Source organism: Colossoma macropomum, unplaced genomic scaffold, assembly GCF_904425465.1.
Source record: "Colossoma macropomum unplaced genomic scaffold, Colossoma_macropomum, whole genome shotgun sequence".
In the NCBI taxonomy this organism is placed as follows: Eukaryota; Metazoa; Chordata; class Actinopteri; order Characiformes; family Serrasalmidae; genus Colossoma; species Colossoma macropomum.
The window spans coordinates 29522624-29544498 of NW_023494804.1; the positions used below are offsets into that span (position 1 = coordinate 29522624).

At 36.8% G+C, this 21875-nt stretch overlaps 1 protein-coding gene across 1 annotated transcript in view; it reads right to left on the reverse strand.

Annotated features, from left to right (window-relative positions):
* The window catches only part of LOC118825141 (adhesion G-protein coupled receptor G2-like), a 32703-nt gene that overhangs the window by 7554 nt on the left and 3274 nt on the right, over positions 1-21875 (reverse strand). Inside the window, 29 exon segments of the mRNA XM_036595690.1 lie at positions 78-177; positions 319-590; positions 866-990; positions 2476-2579; positions 2945-2990; positions 3131-3259; positions 3544-3708; positions 4907-5063; positions 6874-7099; positions 8802-9121; positions 9929-10052; positions 10930-11048; positions 11264-11295; positions 11375-11417; positions 11533-11573; positions 11689-11756; positions 12066-12113; positions 12481-12551; positions 12679-12796; positions 13041-13174; positions 13285-13322; positions 13440-13479; positions 13859-14085; positions 15036-15109; positions 15204-15251; positions 15547-15609; positions 15871-15969; positions 16146-16514; positions 20137-20234. Coding sequence (XP_036451583.1) covers positions 78-177; positions 319-590; positions 866-990; positions 2476-2579; positions 2945-2990; positions 3131-3259; positions 3544-3708; positions 4907-5063; positions 6874-7099; positions 8802-9121; positions 9929-10052; positions 10930-11048; positions 11264-11295; positions 11375-11417; positions 11533-11573; positions 11689-11756; positions 12066-12113; positions 12481-12551; positions 12679-12796; positions 13041-13174; positions 13285-13322; positions 13440-13479; positions 13859-14085; positions 15036-15109; positions 15204-15251; positions 15547-15609; positions 15871-15969; positions 16146-16514; positions 20137-20230 — 3494 coding nt within the window. The 5' untranslated portion in view covers positions 20231-20234.

The window sequence follows — 21875 nt, forward strand, 5'->3', positions numbered from 1 at the left end:
CTAGATCTGGGCCAAAATTCACAAATCCTAGACTAGCATTAAACACATTTGTTTTCTGTCCATGTAATGCTACTTACAAGTCATCTGTGGATCCATCTTCGAACTTCCCATAGGACACAAGTCCATAGTTGTCCTTATCAATGGCTATTACGATGATGACCACAACCAGAGGAATGCCTTTGAATAGACAGAATATGATCATTTCATATTCCTTCATATTTATACTACAACAAAACCAGAACTATCACAACATCTTTATCAAGATATCAAACAGAAAGGTTAGCAAAGATAACAGAGACAGGACATTTGTCCACATACCCCAGCCAGCCAATGCCAATTTGAGCATGAAGCGAGAAATATAGGTGTTGAAGACTTTGACAAGGGCAAAGTACATGTGGACAGCCTCCAGGGCCATCCAGGTGAAAGAGGCCAACAGAAAGTAGTGCAGGAAGAAGGCTGTGGAAATGCAGAGGCCCACAGCGTTGGGGTACAGGGCCAACCAAGAGTCTAACAGGTACACTAGGTTTAGCAGCAGCAGAGCCAAACACAGCTGGATCAGGATCTTAGACGGCATATCTTTACGCAGTTTTCTACAACAGGAGAAATAAGCACCATTTAATATAGTTTCACAGTTAAATAACCAAATCTTTATTAAGCAGTAATGTCAACATCATGAGAGCTAAAACAAAACTTTGAATTAATGAATCTATATTTTATGGATTTATTTAAGTGCAAGTTATTCTACCACAATGGAAATACATATTTACATATATTATCAAATATATTGAGATTGAACCTGACTAAAAACTGTTATTGTCCATGTGACAGTATGTTGTTTATTTGAAAGTGACTGGTACCAACTCACTCAAAAGCCAAATAGGTAAGCAAAGTGACGCAAAGGAAAATGGCGGAGATGCCACAGCCAATATAGGTGATGTAGGTGAGGATGGTGGCTTGCAAGCGATTCGTTATCCCCTGTCTGGAAAGGTCCTGAGAGGGAAAAATGTCATGCAGGTTGTCTGAAATATGGCAGTCAAATTAATACATGCATTACAGCTATTAAACTGAAATACAATTAACGAACTGACAGTTTACAACAGCATTTAAACATTATGCATTTTATTTTGGTACTAACTTAAGGTGTTTTATTCAATATTACATGTTATTGTCTATATATAGTCATTGCCTGAAAAGTTATCTGCCTTGAGATTTGATCATCGCTTTTGGAATACAAGACATTCTAGGTGTTAAACTTTTCAGAATATTTTCAACAAACTTATGTTATGGTAATGAACACAGTGATTCCAAACTTTTGAATAGTAATATAACCCATTCGGGCTGTTCTTTGGCCAACTATGATCTATGCATCTTCCACAGTAGTGGAACCAATCTATGCATATAAAGCACTTCTAGACACGCCCTGAAGAAGCCTTTGTTGCTGATACACGTGGGCTGTAGCCTGTACGTCTATGTGGGTCACTTTTTTGAACAGAAGAGCGCTTTCCTTCACCTATTAGAGGACTTCCAATATACTCAAAGCAACAAAAAATACAATTTCCAGTATTTTCTCCTTACCCCTGTTGATTAACCAGGACGTTTGGTCAATTTTTATACAGGAAGTATTAAGGTTTCGGAAACCATAAGCAAGAGTATTTGACATTACTTAACAACCTAAAGTGGTCTGAGACAATGAGTGTGTTTACATGCACTTAATAATTCGATAACTGCAGAAAATCATATTATGTAATCAGGTAATGTGAAAACTCTGGGTATACATGAGTCAGACAGTAATCGGATTTCTGCTTTACAACCAGCCAATAAACTCACAGAAGAAGCGACGTAAACGTAATGTATACTTTTTTTAAAAAAACACTGCGCCACACTACCTGAGAAAATGAACATATATCATCTAAAAGATAAAGAATATTTAAATAGTCCTTCATTTCGTTAAGAATGTCGACGGTTTCAGCATCACTCCAAAATTGTTTTGCCTGCTTATTTCTTCAGTACAGCAGTTTGTTCCACACATGAGCAGACTGAGAAATCCGAAGGAAATCAGAGTAAGAGTTTACATGCACTGAGAAATCCAATTACTGAGCTAATATCCAGCTCTTTTTATCAGATTTCTTTATCAGGTTTCTAGATCGGAGTATGGTGTTTACATGACCATTTCAATAAACTTATAACTGCAGAAATCCAATTATCATCGGATTACTGAGGGCATGTAAACAAATTCACTGTGTGTTGATTCAGTCATGAGGTTAGCCTGATGCTCGTTGGTGGCCAATCAACAGCCATCATGCTCACTGGCTGGCCTCATAGCTCCAGTTCGAAACTACAGAGACTTTGAATACCCAATATGTCTTGGCTGATCGACCAAATATAGAGTGAGGAAATAATTTTGTTAATTATTTTTTTTGTCAAACAGTTTCTCTAAGCACTGTCTAATGTATGTGCTCGCATTGGAATACTCACCAGCAGCACACCAAAGCTGGTGAGATGGTTACAGCCACACACCGTCTCATTCACAGTGCTGTTCAGCACAGTGCAGCCTCTGGAGCTCCAGCCACCAGAGCCACCTGCAAATCGACAAATCAGGCAACTAATTAGTTAAGACAAGATAACTCATCAATCAGAAATGAATAAAACAAACAAAAAGCACAGGTAATATACATAATCATTATATCAACATTCTCTGAAGTGCATGCTTAATAGAGGCCAAAATTATTTACATTTAAGTGTTTACATTTAAATGAACTAAACAAATTATTAAAATCCTTAAGAAATTATTCAAAGCAGTCATAGATAATGGAGTATTTGTAATATGATTATGCAGTCAAAACAGCCAGAAAACAACCTTCATATGGTCAGCATGAGTTTTGCACTTTGAAGCTGTCAAGTTTGTAGTAATAGAAGTAAGTGTATTAAAATCTCACTCACTTACCGTTTAAGCCAAAATCCCAAAATACACAGGTTACTGTAGAATTAGCCTGTCAAGAGAATAGCAGCAACACATTATTTACCAAATGGATTTGCACAGGTATTAATAACATATAAAGTATAAAAATTAAAGATTTAGTTTGAAATTAACATTTTGAAATATTGGCACTTTTATGATTCTTTTACTGACCGAAACAGCCTCAGTGTTCCTCAGTGTAATTAGGACGTTGTCTCGTAGATTGGAGAGCGACAGGTTCGCCACACTAGAGCCCAGAACTCCGCTGATCAGCCTGGTTTCATTTGAATTTAGTGCACTGTCCTACACGTAGGCATGGCAGAGATAAAAGCATTACAATTTTATACAAATTAGTACATGTTGTAACTAAGGAATTACAAACATTATGCAAGTTTTATTGGCTACAGAAGTGTATTAGCACGTATGAAGGTATGATATACTTTGAAGCACTAGTAAACTAAAAGGCCTACCTAAGAAGTACTGTGAACTCAAAAAGTGCTAGAGCTACATAAATGTTTCTGGAACATTCAATATACAAACAGATAAGGATAATAAAAGTACCTTGGAAGAGGAGCAGTACTACACACCTGGAAGAGAGTGCTCTTCTGATAGAAATTAAACTGTACTCTGGACGCCAGCTGCTGCTGCTGGGGATTGAGATTGCCCGTGAGGGAGGCTGGGAGAATGACAGATCCCTGAGGAGGCAGGACTTTGGCCTCAACGCTTCTCCTGGACCTGGAGCCACCACTAATCTAACATACATATACCAAAAAGATCAATTTAGATTGCCTTAAATCAGCTCCATAATTTTAATGCCTCTTCAATCGTAAGCTGGGCTTCTCTGACAGCTCTCACAAAAGACCTGGAGAATCTGTTCATGTACTTCCTATTTCAGTTCAGCCACATACTCAAAACAGCAGAACTCCATTTTATTATGTTTTCTGTGACAGTAGCTGATGCCCTACAGCAAAGATGGGGATCTCTGGCCCTGGAGGGATGGATTCCTGCACATTTTGGTGATGTTCCTGCTCAAGCACACCTGATTCAGCTCCTCAGCTAATTACCAGGTTTACCAAACTGTGCTGGACTCCAGCACCCCTGCTCTAAGGGAATATTCCAGCATTTGCCAGCCTAATGTTTCAGATAACATTTGTGTCATACTTCCAATTATTTGAATGTGTTTCCTTGTACTCAGACAAGAACTGAGCTTGTTGACTCAAAACTCACTTACACTAACAGCCACTGGGCAGTCTCTGAAGTCCTCAAGTAAATTTCATTTAAAATATGTGACTAATAATCTACAACCATTGCACTCTAACAATATAGGTCTTATCCATCAATAACTTTTGAGCACTGGAGCAACAAAGTAAAAAGGAGTTTTCTGGAACATTTGCTTTCCCTAAATTCTTCTGGTATCTATGCTGAACTCCATCTACCTACACAGCTTAATTCACAAATATCACTCACAGAAGAATTCATAAAATCTTCTGTAAAAATTAGTTTTGTATAAACATTCACTGACAGAATGTATCAGTTGCCTAATGACTCATCATGTAAACCATATTTTTAAAGGAAAATACTGCAAAGACAAATGTTGAAACTGAGAAATTTGATTGTTTTCTGAAAAATATATGCCCAATATGAATTTGATGCCAACAACACGTTCCAAAAAAGTTGGGACGGGGGCCTGTTTACCACTGTGTTTCATCACAACACTGTGTAAGTGTTTTGGGAACTCCTATCAGAAGTGTGCTTCAAGTCAAAAGGGGTTCAGTTCTTTTCTAAGTACAAGTAAAACACAGAAATTACTGTTCCTAGTAACTGACGCTAAATTACCATTGTGGAAGGTTAGAGATTAGGTTGAAAACCCTGGTCTGTTCCTAAAGGCACTGCAAACTATCATCAGGGTATACAAGTAAACAGCTGGAGCACTGGTTTCTAAAGTATTACCTGCAAATTGGAGGAGTCAATCAGAGTAAATGAGGTCTGCTGAAAATTAACCCCATCCACTTTATCCACTGCCAGAGCCACAGATGTTGAGAGAATAGTCTCACTCTGTCCCTGCACCACCAGCTTCAAGCCAACTTTGTCCACAATTCCAATGATCCTGATCAAATCAGAAGAGAAATAATTTTATATGCTTTTTCAACATATTGACATGGCTGTATAGTATATAACCTGGTTAACATCTAAAAATAATTGGCAAAATATTCTCTAGTTAAAAAATCATGATTTTCAATTATATCGCCACCCCTCACCCCCCTTCCCCAACCAATACACACAGTACGCTGTGGCTTTGACCTACTTTCTATTCTGTTTTTGGTTTATGTTTTTTAAGCATTTTTAAATTGTGTTCACGAAATTTTACTAAATAAAATTCACATTTTTAATAAAATAATATTGAATAACCCAATATCTTTCGAAAACTACTTCACCTGTCATTTAGTGGCTATTACTGCAAACATGTGAGTTCATGAGTATCTTCTGGTGTAGGTTTGTGGCAACTTGCATGCTAATAGCTTTCCCTTATGGAAGCCCTTTCCCACCACTTAAAACATAAAATGCAGCAGGTAATTATTATTTTTATATTTTTAATTGAATTACTATGGAATTATTTTGAGATAATAAGTTGTTATTTTAAAATACTATTTAATTAATTTGAGATACTAAGTCAATATTTTGAGAAACTCTTATTATATTGAAATGCTATATGCTTTTGATAGTCTTACAAAATTATGAAATATCCCAAAATAATGACTTTGTATTACAAACTGAGACAGTATTGCAAAATAATGGCCTAGCAATTCAATTAGTAATTAAAACATAATAATTAGGTGGTAGTATTTTTTATTATTCCTGCTGGAGAAACTTCAGACTGCAAGTGATTTCCATGGAGTATTGAGTAATTTCACAGTTCTCCTAATTCAGGTTACAAAAATACTGCAAATTTTTCTCAGAAAGTACATCACTCGCAGCAGAGACTGTGGGAAATTTACTTTACCGTAGGCAAACGGCTTTTAAAGGCCCATAAAAACATGTTTTAACAGTAAAAGTGAATAAAATATTATGTGTACATATTATTTAATATTATTTATTACCTTTTCCTGACCCTGTTTTCAGGCCGAAGACATGGATCAGAGGAGCCTTTTTTAACTTATATTAGTAGCAGGGCTAGAGTTAACTTAACTACTCTAGGATAATATATCCAGTCACTTTATCTTGGTTGTTTTACCGCTGCAAGTCACGCTGAAGCAACCTGACGTTCCAAAGCATTTATTTTTAGTTCAATCTCAATTTAACGTAAAGTAAAATAAGTAGGAGTGGAAGAGCCATGAGGTAGGTAAAGCTAGCATTGAGTGTATAGCAGAGAGAATTAACAGGCAGCGTCTTGACAAATCTCTCTCTCACTCTGGTCAACAGAAAAAAAGACTATTGAGTGCACATCTGCACACTTTTTGCACACAAGCAATGTGAACTCCAATTTATCAACATATCTAGCAAAAGATTTAATGGTTTAAATTAGTTCTCTCTCAGTTCTCTTTCCTAACACAATTATCACCTGACATCGGCACTGAGCTGCTTGTCAATCATCGATGATAACTGATTACATCGCCCTGATGTTCTGACATGCACAGTATTATCACAGTATTATCACAACTAACATACAACATTTTGTCATCAGTATTGTTCAGAAATCGATTTGCATTACAAAAACATTATGGGGTAGAAACAGTTCAACTCAATGCTCCATAAATTCATCTGTACACTCTTTGATCTATCACTGACAAACCAGTAATAAATACCACTGATAAACCAGTGTGCCTTATTGGCTCATTATACCTCACCAGGCCCACTATTCACAATTATAATGAAAGTAAAGACACTGATCTAAGCAACAGTCCAGCTGTTCATCTCACCTGTTTGAAGTGGACGCCAGCGTCCTTGCTGGTGCATCCAGTAAATTGCTGACAATGTTGATAGACATGTTCCCCAGAGCCAGGCTGACATTGGGCCCTGAAAGAAGTGCCTCTAGCTGAGACACAAGCTGCTCCACCTGGGCGGAGCTCAGAGCAGAAACGTTCTTGCTCAGCTGCAGCAGCTCTTCAGCTTTCACTTCTGCACTGGTGGCCGAAGTGGTAGAAACTGTAGGTGAAGTGGATTAAACGTAGAATTCAGAGTTCTTTTACATTATTTTACACTTTGCATTATTTAAGTAATAGCAAGGATGCAATTAACACCCCAATTGACATTGTTTACCTGATTCAGCTAGACATATCTACAGTGCCTTGCAGAAATATTAAACTCTCTTGAAAGTTTTCTAGATTACAAACGATACTTATTTTGCCAATCAATATTTTTATTGTGAACCTAACATTAATTTTCAAAATGAAGCTGTGTTATTTGTGTACAGATATTTAAACAAAATTAAAAAACGGAAATATCTTGGAAGCACAATAATTCAAACTTTACATATGAATTTTTAGTTGAGCCACCTATAGCTGCAATAGCGCCTTTAAGTCTTTTGCAGTAAGTATGTAGCAGATTTAGCAGAAACACTGCAAGTGACGTTTCCCCGTTCGTCTTGGTTGTAGCAGGTTGTTCAGATTGCTTGAATGATCCTTGTGCACTACAATTTTCAGACAGAGCCATGTTCTAAAAGGGAGCCAGGACTTGACTGGGCCACTGCAGGACACTCAGTTTTTGTTTCTGAGCTACTCTAAGGTTGACTTGACTTTGTGCTTAGACTTACTAGCAGATTGAACTTTGCTCCTTCCATTCTTCTTTCAGTTTTAAAAACATGCTTGTTAAAACTCTGCTACTGAAAAGCATTCCCACAGTACGATACTACCATCACCATGCTTCATTGTAGTAAAGATATTTTATGGATATTTCCTGAGACATGGTCAGTATTAGGCTTGTGCCACACATAGCACTTTGAAATTTGGTCAAAGAGCCAAAAAATGTTGGTCTCATCTGACCACAAAACATTTTTCCACATCTTAGTTACGTTGCTTCCATGCTTTCTAGCAAATGTTTCTTGAGTAATAGTGTTTCTTGCTACTATCCAGACAGGTCAGTTTTATAAGAGCTCTGTAGTCTCATTTACTCCACTTTTTGCCTGTGTAGCTCCTTCAACGTGATGCTTGGGTTACATGTGGCTTCTCTCTCAAACGCACATGTTCCTCGGAATCTGAGTTTTGAGAGGTGATTTTTTTCTAGTATCTGGGTGACGTCATGAAGCCGACTGTGCACTGTGCTCACTGGGAGATCCAAACGTCGATATAATTTTGTACTCTTTTCCTCATTTTTGTATATGTGTTATGTATAACTTTATGTAATATCTCCTTCAGATTTTATTCTGACCAATGATCAAAAAAGAACGTCAAATAAATCAAATAAAAATTAGAACAGATTTTAATTTAGATGATGTTGCGTAAGCAGCAGCTCAAAAGATACAGTAACAAGCATTTGTTATCCCTCACATTCCCAAGTTAGTGGCACTGTGCTTGTAGGTGGGAATGGACAATGTCTGAAACTGAGTTGAGTAAACATCCAAAATAATAATAAGATTAAAAAATTATTTAAATAAAAAAATTAAAATTGTTCACAGTTACTTTTTTTACAGGTACACAGGACTTTCGGACAATTAAAAGTCAACTGTGTCCTTGAGAAAAACCTTGTACATACTATTTATAATCCAGAAAACGTTGACGAAATTGTTGAATACTTGCGCAAGGCCCTGTATATGCTATACAGTGTAAATATATTGCATATATTGAAATGCACTGCATGCCTGTGACACCAGACCAAAAGATCCCAGTATAAGTGGGTTTCAGAAGCCAACCTGTCGCGTTCACTGTTGTTGCTGTAACTGTTGTGTCTGAAGCTGTAGACTTTGCTGGAACAACTGGAGCGGTGGTGTTGAGGGCAGTTGTACTTTTGGTATCTGTTACATTAACCACTGTAGTTACCAACGTAGTTGAAGTGCTCTGAAGTGGGGTTGTGTTATCTGGAGTTGTCACGGTGGTGTTTGTGATGATCTTGGTGGTGGTAGCACTTGTGACTGCAGTTGCTGTGGATAACGGCAGGCTGGTGGGCAGAACTATTACTGGAGCACTGGTGCAACTCTCATTCAGAAGTACAGCTAAATCTGCTCCTTTTTCACTGTAATATAAAACATGGAAAATGAAAGGACAAAAGGACAAAAAGGACAATGGATTTTGTTAAAATTAGTAAATAAATAGCCTATTGTTACTGTGTGTAATAAATCTCATCTACATTGCTGAATGGATATTACAGCACAGCTATTAAAGAGCACATTCATTATTCAGTATGTAAAAGGCGAAAATGTAGGATTAAAGGGGAATTTCACCAATTTGTCAAAATGTCTGTATAATTCAGCCATTAAGATGTAAACAAAGTCATTCAGAGCAGTTTGATGTGAAATGGGTAACTGCAGAGAAACTCATCGTATTTCTTTACAGTGGTCATTATAGAAACCAGGAGTTTCAGTGTTTACACCGCAAATATTGTCATTTTACTTACTATGCAAAATGCCCAGAGAACCTACATATATCTTATGAGTTTTTATATGTAATGTTGATAATGGAAAAATTGTAGTAAATCTTTAAATTTTATGTGGGGACTATTTTGCCTCACAATGCCTTACATGTACCTCTCCAACACAAATGGAATAAAAAAATGTCCAAAATCTTCAAAACTATCATAAAACAATATCTCAGGCATCAGGCAGTATAGCCATAACCCTTTTGTGTAACAGCTTTCTGTGAGGGAGCTGCTAGAGGCATTAAACTCTTCAGATGTCTTCCTTTTACCACCACTGTGAACAATTCTAGCACTGCAAGTTTTTTACTAGAACAGAACATTTCACATTAAACCACTCCAAATGACCTTATTTATATCTTAACCATTTAAGGGCAGAACTTCCCCTTAAAGGACTACAAGACTGACCAGTAATTCAGAAAGCTGTCCAAGTTTGGCACCATACAGAAGTCAGAAGAGTTGAAATTAACAGACACATGCAGGTTTGGTTGCAGGGAGTCCAGATTTGGTTTATTCTCCCAGCTACAAACAGCTGAAAGAAAAAAACAGAGTCTCGATACACTGTGCATAATGTGCTGTGTCACTATACTGAACAAAATGCTTTGTTTCATTTGAACATAAAATATATATTTTTTTAAGCTTTATGAATCCTGATATTAATCATTATGAACTAAATACAGTGCGTGTACACTTACATTTCAACACAGAACCTCTAATTTAAATAAATACTTTGCTATGGTTGAAAGTAAAAGACTAACATATAGGGCTGCACAATATTGACATAAACTACAATGTTTGATAAAGCTGTCACATATCACAATGACGATATGAGAAACGATAAATTACTGTTAAATGTGTCTCTGGCTGGATGTAACACGAGTACAGACATTGTTTTGGGATGTGTAAACAGAAATCTAACCAACCTCCCTTTAAACTCCTCTTTAAACAAACAGCAACATACAAAATTACAAAAGCACCACTTACTATTCTCCAAAATAAAAAGAAACAAAATACTAACAATTGCTAACATCCGAACTGCAAGCACATTGCCTCAACAGCTCTTTTGATAAAGGCTACAAAACCAAATAAATATATCACTGCTGTGGGAACAAAACCTCGTATCTCTAAAATGATAACTTTACAGGAGAAGGAAAAAAACCTACTTTACTTTTAATGTAAGTCAATGGAACCAGTATGTTTTCCAAGTAATTTTGGGTCATTTCTTTTGGTCCAGCACAAAGAAGCAGGCTTGTAACAGTTTGTGTTATGTAATGATGTCTCTCTGGCGCTGCATGTATGAGGTAGTTAGATCTGTTCTGTCATCGCCGATCAAATGATGTATTTATCACAGAAATATTGCGATAACGATAAAAATGTGATTTATCGTGCAGCTCTACTACTATACATACCCATTCTGGTGACAAAGCCATTAGTCTCAATGCCACGCTGGTGTTGCAAAGCACTCGTCAATGCTGAACTGACTGAACACACATCCATGGCATACTTCAGTTTCACAATCACATTGCAGCTGTGCAGAGTGAGAAAAGTTCAGCGCAGTGTAAATGTGCAACCGTCATTATTAAACTGAACATTTATTTGTTAAGTAAACCAGTTCAGTAAACAGTTCTGGCACAAGTAACAGCCTCTGTTCTCTGCTATGTCGTCAGTGACTTCTTCTGAATTAAAGCATATAAATGGCTAATTTACAGATATACTACACACACATGCTGAAACTGAACTTACCCTGTTTTTGATGCACACTGAACTGTAGAATTCTGTAAAAAAAATAAAGCAGATCCTGTTAGAAAGAGTTTAAAACACACTTCTAACTCTAAATATGAAAACATAACTTACTTCATAGATTTTCGAAATGTTATGCCATAGTTTGCATCCAGACCTAATTGAAGAAAGAGTAATATTTCAGGAGCAGAATCTAGCGCTAGAGAGAAGAACATAAAGCCAATATAGGTCTAATATATTAATCTGTACAAAAAATAAAGACGTAGACATACTCAGTAATGTTACACGTTGGTGATCTTAGTGTAAGGGAAATCTGTAGTGTAGAGCAAGAAAAAATACCAGTTTGTACTTTTTACTAGTACTAGTTAATATTACTATAAATAAAATATCATAAATAGACAGGTTCAAGACACGCAATGTAACCTCACCAGTAATGTTAGTTGTTCAGTGTTAAGCTTGGGGTCTGAAATTCCAAAGTTCAAATTGTAATAGGCAGCTATAATAAAGAGATGGAGACAGAGAAACAAAGTTGAGTTAAAACTGTCATTTCAACGATTACTTCATACAATTTTTACAAACTAATTAACAAATTTTAACAAATTTGGATATAAGGAAGTTTTTTAAAAAAAAAGCTTTTTAAACACATCTTGGTAAAAAACGCTTATTTCACTAATAAAGGTGGTATTTATCATTATATAGCACTGACATTTCTAATATATAAACACATACATAAAGCACACTTCCAACAATGTATACAAAAAGAAAGAAAATTTAAATAAAAAAAACATTTATTTCCGAGTCTTACCAGTGCTGTTGCAGTAAACGGAACAGTAACAGTAATTCATTGGCTTTTCTGAGGAACAGAAGAATAGTTATCAAAATGTGGTTAATGTCTTAAAAAAGCTTACAACACTAGTGAATTCTATCAAAATCTACAATTATCACCTGTTTGCATTAGTTTTGCATTATCAAATGTATTAAATGATCATTAAGCAAGCAATGGGTACAATAAGAACAAATGCAAGCACCTACATGATTCAAAACATGCCATGTACAACTAAAACACTAATAAATATAAATAGGATATTCAGAGGCAGAACACAATCTAGCACCCAAAGACAAAAATTACTGATAAGTAGAAAGAGCTTGCGTAATCCTCCTGATAAATCCACTGTATACTGAAGAACTGGTTACTGGCATCATTTGTTTGCTATACATACCATAATTAGAGCTGCAGTTCACCTGGTCCTGAATACCCAAAGTAGCATACACGTACCCACTGTTCCCACTGCTGAAACAACACAATTAAACATTGTAATGTATATAACTGTACATGTAAAATGTGTGCAATGTATTTAAAATGTATAATTTAATTTAATACTGCTAAACAAAGTTCACAGCATTGCCTCTGAACTTACCACGAGATGTTAACTGTGGCATTTGAATTACAAGGAACCTCAGTGCTGAGAGATCCATTACACTTCTCAAAGCTTCCAACTTGAGGCTGTGCATAACCACTGTAACAAAGCCCTTTTGCTGTCGGAAAATCAACATCCAAAGCCAAAAATTTACATACTATTCATATAGTACAGCTCTACCGTATTTTATGGTCATAAATTCATTTTGCTATATATTTTGTTCCAAACAACTTCAACAAAATCATCATATTTCTGTTACCTGCAAAATAAGCACAATTTTGTAACAGATATCAGTCTCTTATGTTTTTATTACATGACTGTGCAATGTTAGACCCATCTCTGTGATGAGTGGTGACACTCACCCACTCTGTCTACCTGGTTTCCTATCACCTGTCCCTGGATAGTGGAGTTAATCTGTACGATGTTTACGATGCGTGCAATGCAGCACGGACTGGTTGGCCGACTCAACTGCAACAGCACGGTGCACTCAGTGAGCCTGTGGGACGAGCAGAACCAGAGGACCATTGGTCAGAAAACACCAGCTTCAGACATTCTGTTCAGCACCATGTGAGGAGATTACAGTGGAAAATACCAACTGGAACTGACCATATGGCCGTCTTATTGTCACATACAACCTCAATGCTCTGAAAACAAAAACACAAAGAGCGGATTACGTTCATCCCAAAATACACACAGTCACAAAAGGAGGGTAAATACAGCACACTGAGGAGCGTCTCTATAAAACAGAAATTGGTGCTTACTTGAAAGAGGCTGGTAGTGGTTTCATTTTCTTTTATTGAGCTAAAAGGCAAACAAGAAGAAAGACACATTTGTCACTGAAGCTATTAGTATGAAAGTCTCCTGTTGACCTTAATTTCACGATATGAATCCTTCAAAAGGCCAGGGGGATAATCCTATTTTTATGTGCTTCAAATATTTTACCAATTAGAATGAAAGAAAGTAGCAAAGCACATTCTAAAAGCATCCTGCTCCAGCAATACTAGCCACTATATTGACCATCACCAATTTTGAGGCTAAGGAGTATTTTAAGTCACTGTATTCATCATTCTCTTAAAATGATAATACAAAAAACACTTTCTGGCTTAAATATTTGCCTATAATAAGGTTCTGTACAATGCCACTTTTCTTGATAAGCAATAATAACTGGTCGTCATATTACCTGTTTCCCGATGTCCAGTTTTGAAACGGAATTGCAGTTACTGAGCTGACATTTTGCGTTGTAGGAGCAGAACTAAAGTTGCCAGATGTGGTTGCCAAGCTGTTGTTGTGTGTGCTATTGCTGGTTTCAGAGGGTGTAAACGTCACTGGCGTTTGTGACGGAGTGGTGGAAGTAGCACTGAGAGTAGAGCTGCATTCACCTAGGTGCTGCTGGAACAGATTCTGGAGCTGGAAAACACATTCAAGATGTATTTTTGAAACCGCATGGATTATATCTAGTGCATATCACCAACGTTCACAAGTACATAAAACTAGCTCTTTGTGTAATAATAAACAGAAACACATACACAAGGTATGAATGATTTGATATAACACACACACCGCTGTAGTATTTATTATTTGACTACAAAAGAAATAGTAATAGTTAAACAATGAGTTATTTTAACAATTACACCTTCTTGAGCCTCAATTTAGCAATATATATTTTTTTAAATCAATCATATAGAATTCCAAGCACCACAGAAGAGCTCGTCCCCACAGTCATGTGTAAAGGCTGAGGCCATATTTTGATGTATAAAACATGTTTTTCTACAATTTTACTTACAATAATCTATACATGACTATGGAATATATGATTTAAATGACATAAAGAAAACAAATGCCAAATAAATATTATAAATATAATGAATGTTGTGGTCTCCAGGAGTCGTGTCACTGGTGTTACCGCGTAACAAAAAATCTCTTATTTTGAAATAAAAGTCACACTGATGACATCACTCGACTTCCTTTTACCTGTTTGCTGAGGATCTATGAAGAAAAGCTCATGGTGAGTCCACTGTGTCTTTCAGTTATCAGAGATTTTCTCATTTAGCTCATGATTTCATATGAAGCTTTTAGCTGAAGTCACTGGTGTGACCGACTTTATTTAGAAAAAATAGAACACAAATGGATTAAATTCCATATTTTAGTGGATATTCCATGACTGACAACATGTGGTTTGATGCTCTGTAGCAGCCGTTTTGTAAAATGCATTTTTCATTAAAAATGTCTCTGGTGTTTCTTTATTATGTGGAACACCAATGAGGATCGGTAACATCTATGGATAGATAGAAAAGTGGACGTTTCTGTAGAATGACCCATATATATATAGACCACGAGTATGCCATTTCTGTACTTACCCATGCAGTAATGTATGACTCATCAGACACGTTTCCAGTTACTTCAACACTGATCATCATCCAGTAGTACACAGCTGCAAGGGACAAACACACACACTTCCTCTTTACTTCTTTCCTTAAACCTTCTTTCCTTAAAGTTTTCATGATTCTAATTAACACAGTACTCACACTGATCGGCACAGTTTTGTGAGAAGTTGCAAGGGATGGGCGTTGCCACTACAACAAAATGTGTGAATGATTAAATATGGGCATGTTATTCTATTACCGCATCTCATAATAGTACAAAGAGGTTTGCTTTATATTCTGATATGAAGTAATAGGCCAATCTGCCATGATTTCTGCACTTAGAAGAAAACTATACAAGATGGCATTTCGGATCTTATTAGAATAAGGAAATGTCACTCTTTTCAATAGCTATTCTATAGGAACCAGGAACCAGGAACTTAGTTACCAGTGGTTACTTAACAACAATGCTATAACAAATGAAAGCCATTGTAATGGGTAAGCCCACCTGTTGTGTTATGTGCAGTAGCTGATGATGTGGTTGTGTTACTTTGATCTGTCGTCCCTGAATCTGAGAGAGGCAAAAGCAACATTCAAATCCCAACAATTACAAGAAAAAAACAAACACAATAACAACAGCTATTGTTTTAAATCATTACAGGCATTAGAAAGACTGGGGTTAGGGTTACAGTTAGGTTAGGGTTAGGCATGTTCATGATGTCAGGCATCGCAGCCAAAAATGAGATGGTTTACAACAACGTTCTAATGTGCTCTGCCAGGATTATATAATGGTGCTAAAAGAAATGAAGGGCGTTGTCTTTGAATAACTCACCTGTTGTATTATGAGAGCTAGCTGAGGTCACAGTCACTGTTGTGTCTGTGTCTGTCACTGACGACGTAGGAGTGGTTGTTCTATTAGTGGTACTTAAACCTTTAAGACAGAGGGGGAGGACGACACTCAAATCACACACCATCAAATACAAAATGTGTTTGTTTTTCTATCAGTTAAGGGAGGATTATATGAATTATATTATATGCTATGAATCCCCACAGCTAAAGACTCCAACACTCAAAATCAGACAGCAACACCTCTCTGCTCTCCCTTACCAGATGTTGTTAGCTGATGTGGAGTTGAGCGCGGGGGTGATGTGGCCGTAGTGGATGGTGGCAGTGAGGATGGAAGTGATAATCCTGGGTGGGGAGAAGGTGATGACACGTTTGCTAAGGTGGCTGAAATCGTAGATGAGTTTTGCTGTACGGTAGAATCAGCCGTGGTTATGGAGGTTGTGTTTGTAACAGTCACTGAAGATGTGAAGTTCGACGACGGGGGTGAGCCCGTGTTTCTTTCAGGTGGGGTGCTTAATGATGAATTTGCAGTAAACGTAGTTCCAGTAGTTTCTGTAGGTACAGTGCTCACTGATGATAAAGACGGTGGTGTGACTTGTGGAGGTGGCATTTGTGTCATGGCAGGTGCTACTGAGGAAAAAAAACGTGTAAGGACACGAGGCAATAAAACGTTTAACAGAGGAAAGATCAACACGTTACGGTCAAAATAAGGTTCTAGTTAACAAATGTTAACAACAGGTAAGATCCAGGGGCCGTATTACAGAAAACTCTTAAGTCTGAGATCATATCTTATCTGCTTTGTTGTCATGGTAACTTCAGTTTAGACTGAATTTAGGACAGAAGCCACTACAGAGCAACAGTTCTTAAGTCTATAATCTCATCTTATTTCCAGATAAGAAAACGGTTTTACAGAAACATCTATATAGATATAATATATATGATAAATATCTATATATCTAGAAAATATTCTAAATATTTTCTTAACTTTAAGATAAACTCCAGAGCGTCTTAACTTCAGTTTAACCGTCTGTTTCTATTAGTTTATGCAGTGGCAGGCAGCATAGTTCACTATAAGTAGCATAATGATATTACATTTATCTACATTTTTCTAATGTTTGATAAAAACTCGTTAGATGAAATATTACAGTGATGGTGGTGAATAATGAGGAGACGGAGCTGAACGTGTGTCTGTTTATTAGGAGGAGTAACGTTAGCGCGCTCGGCTAAAGCGTTTGGGAAATGGAGACTGAAACTGTAGAGCGGCGACGTTCTGATAAACAGCAGGGGGCACTGACACAATATTCTTAACTTTCAGTTTATCGCACTTTAGTTTTATTTGACCTTTTTACATCAGTAACAGTAGCTAGCATTAGGTGTCTGGCTAACTAATTTGATTATGTGTTTACGTTTCAGCTGTGCGCGTAGGGTCGGTTGCTAGGTAACAGACACGACAGTTGATTGTCGACTTCAATCGAGAAAGTTAAAATTTCCTAACTTGAGATAAGATAAGATGCTGTAAGATAAGATTCTTAAATTAAGATCAGATTTGCTTCTGTAATACGAATTTGTGAAGAATCTTATCTTGACCTGTCAGATCTTAAGTTAAGACAAAAAGATAAGAAGTTTCTGTAATACGGCCCCAGGATAACATCTATAAGCGTTTTATGTTTTCTGAAGACAACAAAAAAACAGAAAACTGTATAAATATACCCAAGCAGTGTACAAAACACACATATGAAAGAACAAAACATTAAGGATGTCCGTCTATCCTTGAAACAGACAGACCAGGTGAATCCAGGTGATAGCTGTGCTCCCTAATTGACTTCAGCAATTCATCTTTATCCACAGGAGATATATGAAAAACATTAAGGCCAGGAAAAACTGAGGCTGTGTATAAGAGGGCCAATGAGTAAGAAGAAAGAGTTAAGTACCATAAAAAGAATATGACAGTGACCATGAATTTCAAAGCTGCTGTGTTTGTCAGATCTGGCAGTGTGTGTATCTGGAACAATGTACCATCCAAAAGCCTTTCTTTCTTTAGATCCGACATCACCCAGTCTCTCTCTGCCATTCACTGTTCTTTTTACAGATTCAAAAGCAGAAACTGGCTCTTGTTTGAGGAAAGAGATGAAACCAGTCCAGCAGGTTGACTGGGTTATATTTTGTGTCATATGTGTTATTGTTTTTCAAGCTGACTGCAAAGCATGCGGTCAGTGATTAACGTGCCAGACTGCCACCTGGTGATATACTATACAATACTTTTAAGATGTTTTGTACTTTGACAAACACAAAGAGACATGCAACTCAACACACATGGCCAGTAAAGAAATACATCTAGTAATTGGAGAAAAGAGCACGACTAATATCAACTTCACCACAAAAAGCAATACATCTTTGTTGTCAGGTCTGCCGTAATCAGAATTGCCACAAAGGAACATTAATAGCATCATGTGTGCACATTACCTGGCTTTGCAACCGAAAGATGCATAAGTGACCAGCAATATAACATATCTAACCAACGGTGGATCACAAAAAGCAAAAAGGAAAATATATTGAGGGAAGTAGAGCCATAACATCCCTTTGAGTAATGAGCACAAAATTGATATTTTTGAGCATGGAAAAAAGGAATATGGATGAATGACACTTTTTTTCTATGCATCAGAGGTGTTCTTTAAAAAAGCTAAATTTTGTCTCCACTGCACATCACCTGTTTTCAGATATCATCAACACTTGATACCTTGATAAAAACAATTATTTAATAAAAGACACATTAGTACATTTAAAATTTTTAATGATTTTTCTATGATTGTCAGTGATTAGTTGTCAGTTTGGATAAAGGTAATATCCATCCATCCATCCATCATCTAAACCGCTTATCCTTCTGGGTCGCGGTGGGATAAAGGTAATACATATTTTAAATTCTTTTAGAGCTCACACTTTCATGAAAAACAGAACTTGACAGACACACCAATTTATATACATTTTAGCCTGATACTGCCTTTCTATCATTTTTAATGAAGCATTTATCAAGGTTTTCTCGATTATCTTTTCCCAGCAAAGTATTTTAGAACCTTTGAAAGATTATGATTGGTTTAATATTCATTTAAGCCCATTTTTAAAGTTTGGCCTTTATAAGAGACTCTAATCCTTGATCAAAACAATCAGTAGATAAGTCAATTACTAATATAGTCTACAGTGAAAACCCTACATGATAGTGGAAGTAAGTTGTCCCAGTTAAAGTGTATTTTGCATTGATTCGCTGAATCTACCCTCAAGACAAATGCCCATGTTTATCTGCCTATTATCTGCCTGTTATCTGCCACATGAACATCATTAAAGGGATGGTTTGGCAATTTATACAATATACCATTTATCTCAGACACAGTTGTTATTGTTTAGTTTAGAACTACAAGGCCAACATTGCTAATAAACACTAGAAGTCATTTGTTGTTTTTGGGGGGGGGGGTTAAATACACCCCTAAGTCTTCTCTCAACCCATATGCAGGTCTTCTGTAAGGTTGTGCAGTGGTTTAAAGCACAGTTTGACTTACTGTTATATCTAAAAAATGAACTAAACTTCACCTTGTCGTGCAAGGTGTTGTACTGAATTCCTAATCGCCCACCAAACTTGACTCCCCTTCACATCCATGCATGTCACACAGGCATATGGATTTTAGGTTGTATTCACAATTTAAATTGTTTCTGTTTATAAACATATATATCTTCAGATCAACAGTTATTCAAGAAAAGAAACAAAAAAAATCACAAACGTAACCTGTACCATCTGTGTACCTGGGTGACATGCATGCACACAAATGAAAGTCAGATTCTACAGGGGAGATGGAATTCAGCACAAAAGGTGCATCTAAAATAAATGCCTCCATTGTTCAGATTCACAGAGAAGTTCCGTTTATTTTAATAGTTCACAGCGAGTCATACTGTGTCCTAAACCATACTGAGGCTGTGTGACCTTAACGAAGAGCTGTATGCATTCTGAGTGGGTTGAGAGCCATTTTGGGCATGAACCTCCAGAAAAGATGTATTAGACTATTGACTTCCAGTGTTTGTTAGCAATGTTAGCCTTGTTGCTGCAGCACTAAACTAAAGAACCAAATGTGGACACCAAACTCACCAAACGTAAGTGGAAGATTGTAAGTTGTAACTATTCCCTTAAATAAGTGTGGACATGTGTGGACATTGCTAAATGACTCCATTGTGGATTGCTGCTATAATGGGCGTAGTGCCGCCTTACCTGTGTGAGCAAGCAGGATGAAGGCAAAGAGCAGGACATGGTCCAGAACTTTCCTCGGCCTGCCACGCCATCCACAGAGGGCTGGGCTCACCATTCTTCTGCAACAGAAAGAAGCAGTATGAGAGCTCACTACTAACACAGACATCGTCCCTAATTCATTTAGGTGTTTCATACATTTTCGGTACTTGGATTCTATGTAATGTATTTATCAGTGAGTATTTCTGATGGAAATGTAGAAACAGAATGGACATGAGCACACAGTGGTCAGATCATACAAAAAGATGACCTGAAAATGTCTGACAGTATTTTGAGTTTATTTAGATTTTGGAAAATATCGACAATATACTGCAATATTTGTCCTGACTTTGAGACCGCTAACAAAATACAAAGGTTGATATGCAGTGTTTATGTTTGTCAGACTTAATTAATTTAACCTCAAATAACAATATCTGTCATTTTATGATTCAGTAAATTTGTTACGTGTGTGTGTGTGTGTGTGTGTGTGTGTGTGTGTGTGCATGTGTATATACAACCAGCCACTTATTGTTTCTACGCTCATTGTCCATTTTAGCAGCTCCACTTATTACACAGCTGTCCTTTGTAGTTTTACAATTACAGACTGTAGTCCATCTGTTGCGCTGCATACTTCAATGTCTAGGACCCCCAGAGGACCACCACAGAGCAGACATTCTTTGGATGGGGGATCAATCTCAGCACTGCAGTAACACTGACGTGGTGGTGGTGTGTTGGTGTGTGTTGTGCTGGTCTGAGTAGATCAGACACAGCAGTGCTGCCGGAGTTTTTAAACACTGTGTCCACTCACTGTCCACTCTATAACACTCCTACCTTGTTAGTCCACCTTCTAGATGGTGGTGGGGTGAAAGGTGGCTAACAAAGTGAAGAGAAATAGATGGACTACAGTCTGTAATTGTAGAACGTATATGGTAAGTGTAGCCGGGAAAATGGACAATTATTATTGCTGTTCACTGGCCAAAGTTTATGGGGAAAACGAACACACTGTAGTATTTTAAAATGTATTTTATATGAGTAACTCGTACAGGTTGACACCTATAAACAGACGGAATACAATCTATAATTGTAGAACTACAAAGTGGACCTGATAAAATGGAGAATGAGTGTAAATACTAGATTAGTGTACCTAATAATGTTGTCATTAAGTGATATTTAAAATAACTAAAATGAAATAGAAATGATTTATACATTTTGGGGAGAATGGATCACCCAATTTTAACTGCACTAATTACTATTATTATTATTATTATTGTTATTGTTATTATTATTATGTATTTGCTTATTAGCAATTTCAAAGAGTAGCCTAAGAGGACAAAAATCATATTGCCAAGCCAGAGGTACTTTCAAAATATTTAATGTCATTCTCCTTCTAATTAGTCCATTGCCAAATGTACAGTAGTCCTGTTTTGAACTTGATAAAGAAACTGTGCCAAAAGCTCCACTTAATTATTGTCACTAAAAAAACAGAGGCGCCAATGTTTATTACCAGGATTTGTTATCACTCTACTGTGAGGTCAATCTGACCAGGACCATTATTACTGAAGAAACTCCACGTTTGACGATAGTAGAAGGTAATATAATCTGGAATTATAATTTAGCAGACTTGCAAAAACTACAGACACTGCAGAGTCATACTGGATTTCAAACACGGATCTTGTCAGTAATCACTCAAAGTACAGTTCCTCCTCGGTTAAAGCTAATCCAGC